The 11,402-nt window shown below is 42.4% G+C and overlaps 2 protein-coding genes across 2 annotated transcripts in view; both read left to right on the forward strand.

The window, feature by feature from the left end:
* The window catches only part of LOC103394228 (homeobox protein Hox-A10-like), a 6,512-nt gene extending 4,075 nt beyond the window's left edge, over window positions 1-2,437 (forward strand). Inside the window, exon 3 of the mRNA XM_017040991.2 lies at window positions 572-2,437. Within this exon, the coding sequence (XP_016896480.1) occupies window positions 572-846 (275 nt within the window). The 3' untranslated portion in view covers window positions 847-2,437. The remainder of the gene's footprint in view (window positions 1-571) is intronic.
* A 2,886-nt stretch (window positions 2,438-5,323) lies between these two features.
* Window positions 5,324-8,302, forward strand: hoxa9a (homeobox A9a). Its single transcript, XM_008331453.3, has 2 exons — window positions 5,324-6,596; window positions 6,896-8,302. Exons 1-2 carry the CDS (start codon window positions 6,041-6,043, stop codon window positions 7,135-7,137), a joined length of 798 nt encoding a protein of 265 aa, XP_008329675.1. The 5' UTR covers window positions 5,324-6,040; the 3' UTR covers window positions 7,138-8,302.
* The last annotated feature ends 3,100 nt before the right edge of the window (window positions 8,303-11,402 follow it).

Genomic DNA, 11,402 nt, shown 5'->3' on the forward strand with positions numbered 1-11,402 from the left:
TATATATATATATATATATATATATATATATTTATGTGTAGTTTTTGTTTATCTGCAGCGGTGAAAAGATTAAAAAATAATAATTAGGACTCTGCGACATTTAGTCTGGTTACTTTATTTTAGGTTATTTTTTAAAATGTCACAGCGTTTCGTCCGCGTCAGTGACACACTGGTGTAGAATGTGACGTGTACTGTAATATTTTCTATTAATATTTTTTTAGTTTTTAAAATGTTGTGAATGGAGTGTTTTAATTACATGTCTGGTGGGTCTAACAAAGAAGGCGCATTTTGCGCATTAAGCACACACACACTCACACACACTCACACACACTCACACACTCACACACACTCACACACTCACATACACACACAATGTAACACAGTAACACAATAGTGTGTTACTGTAATATTTGGTTAATACAATCCTTACGCACACTCCTTACGTGTGTATATGTGTGTGTATGACAAACCCAGACACACACACACATATATAAACACACACACACTGCAGGGTCTACAGTGTCTCGCACAGATATGTGTAAAAACAACTCCTCTCTCCCATTTTCTGCAGGAGACACAAAGAGTGAGAACATGGCCAACTGGCTGACGGCTAAAAGCGGCCGGAAGAAACGCTGCCCGTACACCAAGCACCAGACGCTGGAGCTGGAGAAGGAGTTCCTTTTCAACATGTACCTTACCCGAGAGCGCCGCCTAGAGATCAGCAAAAGCGTCCACCTGACGGACAGACAGGTCAAAATCTGGTTCCAGAACCGCAGGATGAAACTGAAGAAGATGACCAGGGAAAACCGTATCCGGGAGCTGACGTCCAACTACGGATTTTCATGATGAGCGACCAGGTCATGTTGAAAATAAAAGGGAAAATATACAAATACAGTCCCCTCCACTATCCACTACTTCTACTAGTACCACTACTGCAGTCCCCCGGCGCCCACATGACTCATTCATACTGGGGTACAACTTTGTTCTGACTCCCAGACCGGAAACACAAATGTCATGGGGGTCTGCTGGTTTTTACTGATGCTGTGTTTTTGTATTTGTCCACACATTTCTGTCGTAGTTTTGGTAATTAGAGTCAGTACACACACACACACACACACACACACACACATGCAGACTGACCTGGAAAAAAGTGTTACTCCTATTATTCCCCCTCTACCTATCAACATTAATCTTTGTCTAAATTTATTCCAATAATTATAATTGCCCTATTTTTAATTGGAATTGCATGTTATAGACTAAACCTTTCCCAAATATATATATTTTTTTAATTACGAAGACGATTTAAACCCACCCTGGAAATATAAGAATACTCATGTTATCACCAGTTCGGGAGGAGAACTCCATCTATGGCCATTAGATTGTAGTCCACAGTGATATACACTAGATGTACGTACGAGCTAAATGTATAAACTGACTCTTTACTCACGTCCAGGACGTTTACACACAAGACGGGTGCGTCAAAGTGAAGGAGGACTGTTTTTCTTGTACATTTCTGTGTAAATATGACATTGTGTTCTTTTTTTTCTTCTTTTTTTTTGTGTAATGCTTAATAAATTATCAGCCAGCTTTTGGTGAGTAAATGTTTCTGTTTTTGATGTCACACGTGCTAATTCAAAACTACTTTTGTTCAGAATGTTATGCGTAAAAACGACAATTAGAACAAAAAAATAAATTAAAAAAAATAAAACGTGGTTCCACTTCAGAGCTCGCCCTGTGCTGTGAAGCAGCTCAGAAATGTTCTTGTAGGCGCTAATGTAATGGCCATCGGAAATAATTAAGAAATTAGGCTGTAAGCCGACTAGTCTGTATGCCCAGCCGGCTATTGTAGAGTTTTATGACTGGCTGCTATATGAGGTTTCTCCCTCTCCTCTAAGAGCTGCTTCAGTCGTGGGAGAGCCTTTCAGAAGGAGAGCAGGACAGAGGAGGCCCGGCTCTCTGCTCTGCAAAACACAACTCTCACAGAGGCTTTCTGGATTAAACAGCTCCTCCACCTTTACTTTGAATTACTGGGATTAACGTTAATCCGAGGTGGGGTAAGTCTCTTCATTGTTGGGGGGCTGTGGGAGAGGTTGTGTATTTTGCGCCTTGTTGTAGTAGTATACTTGGTGTGTACATTCTCCTTGTATTTTCTTTGGTGTAGACGTGTTTTGTGGACTCTTGATGACACAACCGACGACCGAATTCCGAATTGGCTGATTGGGTTTCGCTTGAGGCCCGGATCGACTGTCGAGTGGTTTAGGTAGTTTCATGTTGTTGGGGTCCATTTCTAACTCTGCAACATGAAACTGTCTTAATTGCCCCAGTTACACGCATCGAGGCAGACACCGAGAGAGCACAAACCGAGGGGCGAGACACAGATGTTTGGATTTTGCAAAGGTGATTTTGGAAGCATGCTGTTATCCTGATCAATCTGAAAGGGGAGTGGAGAGCTGGCTGGTGAAGGAGGACTGTTTTTCTTGTACATTTCTGTGTAAATATGACATTGTGTTCTTTTTTTTCTTCTTTTTTTTTTTGTGTAATGCTTAATAAATTATCAGCCAGCTTTTGGTGAGTAAATGTTTCTGTTTTTGATGTCACACGTGCTAATTCAAAACTACTTTTGTTCAGAATGTTATGCGTAAAAACGACAATTAGAACAAAAAAATAAATTAAAAAAAATAAAACGTGGTTCCACTTCAGAGCTCGCCCTGTGCTGTGAAGCAGCTCAGAAATGTTCTTGTAGGCGCTAATGTAATGGCCATCGGAAATAATTAAGAAATTAGGCTGTAAGCCGACTAGTCTGTATGCCCAGCCGGCTATTGTAGAGTTTTATGACTGGCTGCTATATGAGGTTTCTCCCTCTCCTCTAAGAGCTGCTTCAGTCGTGGGAGAGCCTTTCAGAAGGAGAGCAGGACAGAGGAGGCCCGGCTCTCTGCTCTGCAAAACACAACTCTCACAGAGGCTTTCTGGATTAAACAGCTCCTCCACCTTTACTTTGAATTACTGGGATTAACGTTAATCCGAGGTGGGGTAAGTCTCTTCATTGTTGGGGGGCTGTGGGAGAGGTTGTGTATTTTGCGCCTTGTTGTAGTAGTATACTTGGTGTGTACATTCTCCTTGTATTTTCTTTGGTGTAGACGTGTTTTGTGGACTCTTGATGACACAACCGACGACCGAATTCCGAATTGGCTGATTGGGTTTCGCTTGAGGCCCGGATCGACTGTCGAGTGGTTTAGGTAGTTTCATGTTGTTGGGGTCCATTTCTAACTCTGCAACATGAAACTGTCTTAATTGCCCCAGTTACACGCATCGAGGCAGACACCGAGAGAGCACAAACCGAGGGGCGAGACACAGATGTTTGGATTTTGCAAAGGTGATTTTGGAAGCATGCTGTTATCCTGATCAATCTGAAAGGGGAGTGGAGAGCTGGCTGACTGGCTGGCAGACTGGCTGGCTGGCTGGCTGTGGTGCACACTCCTGAGCCCGTGTCCTGCAGTCATCTCCTCGGCACTGTCGTCCACGAGGAACCCATGTGTGCTGAACTGAGTCGTGATCAAAGCTCGGCTGCAGTGCGCAATCGTGGAGCTGGGATTAAGAGTTAATCCGTGAGTGTTTTCTGTGAGTAGTGGTGACGCAGACACGCCAGACAAGGCCTCGGTTACGACCACTGCAGTGGAGGGGAAGGGGAAGGTGAATGGGGCAACAGCGACCTCCGTGGGCAGTGAGACCGGATGCTTCCGCTCTGCGCAATAGTGTCTCAGACAAAAGGAGGGGAAGGGCTTTATGGCGACATTTAGATCCGCCAGACAGGCTGTTATCTGCAGAGGCAAAAGAAGCAAATAGCCCCTGCGGTAAAGTGGGTGAAAAAACACTCTGAATTAGGTTTACAGCCCAAAAGCTATTGGCACTGTGGCGTCTTTTCCTGCTCCAGAGGTGTTTGTCTATTCTAAAGTTTTAGTGCACGAACAGACTGTGTCACCTCTCAGCATGTTTGATGAGCACTGCTCAAATAATCCGCTGGTATAGTAACAGAGAGGTGACAATCTGAGACTCTGACAGCCATCATGCTCACCTTGTCATCTCCTTTTTTTTAACGTAAAGAGGAGAGTGCTGAGAATTCCTGCGTGTTGAATTGCCTGTGGCCTTGTGGGGGTGTTGGCCACAGCTCTGCGTTTATTTGCTAGTAATAAATACAACACGCAGGCTTTAAATGTAAGAACCCAAGGCAGCCTGCCATATTGTATATCTGCAACCTGGACTTTGGTTTAGATAATAATCTACCGGTTTACGCACACACACACGCACACACACGCTTTTCCAAGAGATTAAAATGTGCATTTCTGGTATTTTTCCAGTGTTATATTCTTTAGTTTTATTTCATATAAATATTGTCAATTTAATAGAAGTACTATTTGGTTTGGCTTTAAATTGACTGATAATTAAATGTATTATTAAAACGGAGTTTATTTTTTTTCAAATGTTATTTCTGGTGTTCCCACCATTTTGCAATTTAAATATGTTTTCTAAATGTTTAGTTTTGTCCCTTTTTAGCGTACGATTATTAAAAAGGCAAGTGTAAAGTTACACCAGCGATCATCACACCGCGTTTGTTATTGGCAACGACGACAAACAACAGCGAAGGCCGACACCAGTGTTAACGGCTGTGTAAATGACACAGTCACTAATATGGACGCACATGACGGTGTTATTTTTTTTAATTCTAATTTGCGTCACATCCGGTCTTCTATTGGGCTTAAATATGTCGAAATGTTCTGGGTTTTTTTTTTTTAATTATTATTACGCTCAATGTTGTTTATCTCTGGTGTGGCGACTCCATTACGCACACAATATTTAATATTTATTATTACAAATTCACAGCCGGCACAGTTATTTTTTGTTTTACTTCTTACATTAACCCTTGAATTTGCAACGCGACATATGTGCAGAAACGACAAAACACAAACATGAAAATAAATTCTAAAAAAAATCTAATTAAAGTGTGAGTAACTCAATACTGCAGTGCCTCGTCTGACATGTGACTGGATTTTCCTTCTCTGAATAAAAAAAGTACTTTCTACTTTGTAAAACTGGTTTTATGATAAATTGATTTGTTTTCCAGGTACGTGACACATTTAATATTTCTGCATATTAGTCACCCAGTAAAGTAAAGACGCTCGTAAAAAAAGAAAAGAATAGGTGCTTATACCCAGACACTTGGCACACCCTAAATGCGCTTTCTCATGCTGCATTTAATGTTTTAATGTTATTTATTATTATGTCTGATGTCTAAATTTGTATATTTTTAATAAATAATAAAAAAAGAAAACACCATCAAGTGTAGGGACGTGGAGCGTTGTCTGATGCTTAAGAAATCACAGCTCGGTGAATAAAAATGCCATTTCTCTGCCTGTGATTCCACACACGGACGCTGTGTGAGCTTAATGCTGCACGGTTTTTATATCACGCTCGCCTTTTAAATGTGTTTTCGGTGAGCAGCGGTGGTAGGGTGCTTACGTGGCCTATAAAGTACCTCGTAAAATAAAGGCTTCCAAAAAACGCATTGTATCGTTTTGTAGGATGACCCGGAGGAGACTTTTCCCCCACAAAATGGTTAGAGCACTGATGGAAATGATTTTATTTTCTCATTTTTTTGAATTTACATCTCACAAACATCGGCTTTCGGGTCATATGATGCTATTTCTTATCTTTAAATGTGTTGGTTGTTATAGGAGAGCGGGTGAGTATTTAATGACCAAAGGGATTGATTTATCCTTTATTGTTCAGCCTTTATGATCACGTGTGCGCTGTCAGCCAATGGCGGGCCAGCCTTGCTCCCCATTACTATCCCACTGTAGTTCTCTGTGGGGCCAAGTTGCTACTTGATTTCTCCACATTGTTATTTTGTGAGGCTGGGTTTACTGCGTGTGTATGTGTGTGCCGTTGTGTGTATATGTGTATGTGTGTGTATGGGCGCTTCTTTGCACTTTTGCATGTATTTGTTGAATGACCGCGTACATGTGAAAGTCTAGATTTCTCTGCCATGTCGACATCCGGAACACTGACTAGTTACTACGTCGATTCCCTCATTCTTCCCGAGAGTGAGGACGTATCTGTGCCGAGATATTCCTCGGCTCCTGGGCTCCAGCATGGCAGACAACCCGCCTCCATCAGCGACCACCAGAGCGAGCTGGCGACCTGCACTTTCCCGTCCAAACCTCCAGTATTCGGGCCATCGTGGAGCCACGTCCCGGCTCAGTTCCCAGGCACCGTCTCCTCTGTTTACCATCACCACTATGGGCATCACCAAGGCCCGGTAGCTCCAGACACAGATGGCCGCTATCAGTCGTGGCTCTTGGAGCCCATGTCCGGCTCCCTGCCTATGACCGGATTACCGAGCACTCATCACTACGGAATCAAGCCAGAGGGCTTGGGGACGCGGGCTGACGGGGCTCTGCCGGGCTCCCACACTGCGCTGCTGCTCTCCGACTACGCGAACGGCACCGTCGCCACGACCTCACCGGTGGAGAAGGACCCTCTGTCCGGCCAAACGGCTGAGCCGAGCGCGGAGGTGGAGGAGAAACCAACTCTGGATCCCAGTAAGTGCACATGAAAATCCCTGATGTTTAAGTGTATTTATATTTACACCACACAAAGCAGTGAGGTTAGGTGCGTGGATGGGGGGGTGCGCGTCAGGAGTGGGGTCCATGAATGAGCCAGCTCCCAGCTTTATGTGCGTCTGTGTTCGTCTAGACAACATACGAGCTCGTGTTCTATTAGTCTGCGCCGAAGTGTATCACTAAATGTGTTCTTTTCCAAAAGGAAAAAAAAAAAAAGGAAAAAAAAAAAAACCTGGCCACTCCACTGTACCAATGTCGCACCCCACTCTTTTCACCAGATAACCCTGTGTCCAACTGGCTCCACGCGAGTGCCACGAGAAAAAAGCGCTGTCCGTACACCAAGCACCAGATCCTGGAGCTGGAGAAAGAGTTCCTCTTTAACACCTACCTGACCAGGGACCGTAGGTACGAGGTGGCGAGGCTGTTAAACCTCACCGAGAGACAGGTTAAAATCTGGTTCCAGAACCGCAGAATGAAGATGAAGAAGTTTAATAAAGACGGCGCACCGAAAGACGAGTGACTGAGCCGTAGACACAGAGGATTTTTAGGCTGATGAGCTCATAGGACTCTGCTGGACCTCCTTCTCCTATTTCTCCTTCTCCTTCTTCTTTTTTAACCTTTATTGTCTTATTGTTCTCTATAACAGAAGCTGTTAGGCTTAAATGTCCTATTAAAAGCATGATGGGCTTCATTTTTGCTGCGACTACCTTTATATTGCACAATTTTACCAGTGCCCACGTTGTTTTAATTGGTTCATCTCCTATGTTGATACTTTTATTATTGTTATTATTATTATTAATACCTCGTTAAAGTGTATTAGTTGGACTGTCCCTGTGCTCGTTTGTGTATGGATGTTTCTAGCTGTGTGTGTTTTCTGGTTTGTAGCTCTGTAGGATATTTGTTGTCTATCTCTGAGTCACTTGAGCGTATATATATATAGTTTGTAAAAAAAAAAAGGAATAGAAAAAAAAGTGTTAAATTTATTGTTTCTCCCTTATTCCGGTGACCGTGAATCTAACATTGGAACCCAGGATAGCGTCGCATTTTGAAGTAGATGCGTAACAGCTGACGGAAAAGCCTCTTGAAAAATGATTAGTGAATTAATTCTAGAAGCTAAATTCCATGACATTGTTGACTACCTATGTGTCCTTCAACTACCTACGACAGCTAGAGTAGATTCGCTTGCATTATTACATACCGAGCTGTGTCCGAATTGTTGTTTTTTTTTTCTTTCAGGGAGTAACACTTTAAAGGAGCATTCTGTTTTGTTAGTGAGAGGAAATGGAATTACGACTAAAAAAAGAAAAGGAAAACACTGTAGGCTTATGATACTTATTGAATACCTCACGGTCTGCTGGCCGTCTGACTTTTTTGGTTCACAAATGTAATTTGTACTTTATTTATTAAATAAAACAAATTATATCTGGGAATACGTGCTACGTCACAGTTATTTTTTATCTCAGGTTGTTCGGTTTATCGGTGCGTCAAGGTCTCCGATTGTTGTTGCGCGAAGGTCTACTATGAAGGGGTGTTGCTGTCAACAACAACAACAACACAGACACACACACACACACACATACAGACACACACTTACTAGTGCTGTTTTTCCCCTGTAATTTTCCTGTTGCACGGCCCCTTATTTATTTTCAAAAATCATAAATATATGCCTCCCCCTCCTCCCTCCCCTCTCTCTCCCTCTCTCTCTCTCCCTCTCTCTCTCTCTCTCTCTCTGTGTATCTGTGTGTTTACGTGTGTGTTGTTTCTGGGTTGGGGACAGGGCTACGTCTTGGCAGAGGATGTTGTTAGCTGTATACAGCCATAAAAGACAATTACCGCAATAACCTTTTATGGGGTGCAAAGCACTGCTAGGCGAGGGGACACAAAACAAAACAAAAAAAAAGAAGAAGACATCCAGGGCTTCGACAGCTGAAGCCCAAAATAATACGAGCCGATGTGTCTTTTTATGCACAGCTCGGATATGACGAGGCCTCAGAGCCGCCTGGAGCTAGCGCCATCCCGACGCAGCAAAAACCAACAGTGCCAACAAGCCCTGTGTGACAGAGTATGATGGAGTAGGATTCTAGATTTTTCTTCTCTTTTTTTTGCCCAAAAAGACATGAAGAGGACAATCAATCAGTCTCCGTTTAAAGTATAGCCTCCCTGCGTCGTGTCTCTGCACGTTAGGGGGAAATATTTAGCACGCACACATGGAGCTAAAAGGAAATTGTGACGTGACCTTGCAGCAACGTCTCCTGCAAAGTCACAGCTCCGTCAGAAACCGCAGGTAATCCGCGTGTCACCGAGGAGACAGTGTCGAGAGCATGTATTATTTAGAAGGTAAGTCGGACTTTGGTGTCGGCGGAGTGCTGTTGTGACGCGTTAGGAGACGCAGATGGACCCAAACTTCAAAGAGTAGAGACGTCCAGAGACAGTGCCATAAAACGCCTGGTCTGCTATACTGTCTGGCATTCCACTTTTAATGGCTTTATGGCCGTCCAGACACAATTAGGTCGTTTCCAGAATGGCACCCATTTGTTTTTTTTCTTCCCTCTTTCTGTGGGACTGCGCCCCGGACAAAAGGCCGAGCGGAAATGGTCAGCTTTATTGGATTCTCCACGACGGGGACGCGCAAGACTCACGGTCATTTGGAGCGATCCTTTGTTCCTACCTGGGAACCTTCCGCCCTCTGCTCCTCTGCTGTGCTCGTTCTTCAATGGCTGGTGCAATAAAGCCAATAAAAAGATTCAAACGCAGTGAAATGACGTTCATATTTAAACCAAAGCCTCTGACAAATCTGGCAAAACAAACAAACAAACCAACAAACAACCATGTCAAACCGACAACATTAAATCCCACCACGGTATATTCGCTGTTAGCTCGTGTTTTTCCACAACAACAATTAAAAGAACGCCGCTTCCTTCTCGCCACCCTGCAGTTCCCACTGATCACCAGTGAGTGGCGACACTGTTCCATAACATCATCTCACAGAATTAACTAAAATCATTGCTTCATAATGAAGCAGCTGTAGGAAACAGAGGTGTAGCAGTAATTTAAGGATTCACTAACATATACACTGACAACTGCAGAGCAGATAAGACGCTGCTTTTGGAGCCTGAGGCTGTGCACGGGAGAATGACACACACACACACACACACACACACACACACTGACTGCAGCATGATGTGTGTATTTTTTTCCTCCACTGACTATCTGTTCTTTTGTCCATAATTCTTGCCAAATTAATATGTTTCACAGGAATACCAACATTTTCAGCTTTTTTTATTGTATAATTTCTGTTAAACATTATGGAATCTTACGTTCATGTTACGTGTTCGAATGTCTTTCACAAGAATAATTAATAAAAGCCACTTATATATTTTCTTAAGCAATTTAAGAATTTAAATAATTTCTCCTTATTTTATTATCTCCGTATTTTTTATATATTTTTATTGAACTAAATATAATATTTAAAACTAAGAACCAGATTTAAAAAATCTCTCGAGTCCTATTCATTTGTAACTGTGATATTTCACTGACCAATATTACTATTTTTATAATATAAACTACAATTAATAACACATATAACTGTTTTGTGTGTGAGTGAGTTTTCTAGAAAAGCAATTCGAGATCATTTTTATTTTTTATAATTCTGTAATAATAATAATAATAATAAATAAAAAATACATTACCATTACTGTGCGACCAGTGCTACATTTAATGCTAAAATCACTGTTGGTATACATTTCTAATAAAACAAAATATTATTAAATTAATATAACATTATCAAGTTAATGTTACCAAATAATTGTCCAGAAAAACAGAAGATTATGATACAAGTCACGTATGCAGTAAATATACGAAATAATAATAGTAATAATAGTTATTATAATTATTATTATTATAAGTAGTGCTAAAATCCGTTATTATTATAATTATATTTTTATATCAGATTTCTATAGTTAGCTGTGTATATGAAGAATATATTTTAATTTTACACGTAAACATATAAAGAGTAAAAACTACAAATATGATGATTTTATTGATGATTGTAGGTGTCGTAACCAAATCTCTGCTTAATGCTTCGGTGAAACCTATAATTTTGTGACTGCGGATTATCATTACCGTGGGCTGAGAGTCTGTGGGAGAGAAGGGCTTTCAAATCAACACAGGTTGAAAAGCAGTTGTTAACGAAAAGTCATGTGTGTACGTGTGTACACGATCCTAAATGACGCCAATTACCTTGATCCGTGTTACTTTGTCTCTGCCGTGTGTATATATGTGTGTGTGTGTGAAGTGTTAATCCCACTCTGCAGTCCTGCGCCATAATGAATCCATGTCCGCCCCCCTCATTGGCCGAGAGCGGCCAGGCCCGGGTCACATGGTTGGATTCCTCGGTCCAGAGTAAAAATGGACTTTGGTGTAAATCTAGTGTGTATTGCTGTCATATATCACGCTCCCTCGTAAAAACGACACTGAGGATTGTGGGCCAACAAATCAGAGAAAAAAATATGACTTCTTATTATGTGGATGGTCTTCTTAGCACATTTACAGCGGCCGCGTCTCTGATTCCGAAAGTGGACCGAGCTTCCTGCAGCTCCGCTCGGGTTTGTAGCTCGGATGCAAACGTTGCTTCTCCGCCGCCATCCCTGTCTGGGGTTTACAGCGGTCACAACAACAGTGCCGGGCTCCACGGCAGCCCCACGCTGACCCCCGGCTACAGCCACTGCAGCCAGTTCGACCCGAGCCGCAGGGCCCCCGACCGCCGCCGCCCTCCCCCGCCGGGGG

Source organism: Cynoglossus semilaevis, chromosome 18 (genome assembly GCF_000523025.1).
Source record: "Cynoglossus semilaevis isolate Cse_v1.0 chromosome 18, Cse_v1.0, whole genome shotgun sequence".
Taxonomy (NCBI): Eukaryota; Metazoa; Chordata; class Actinopteri; order Pleuronectiformes; family Cynoglossidae; genus Cynoglossus; species Cynoglossus semilaevis.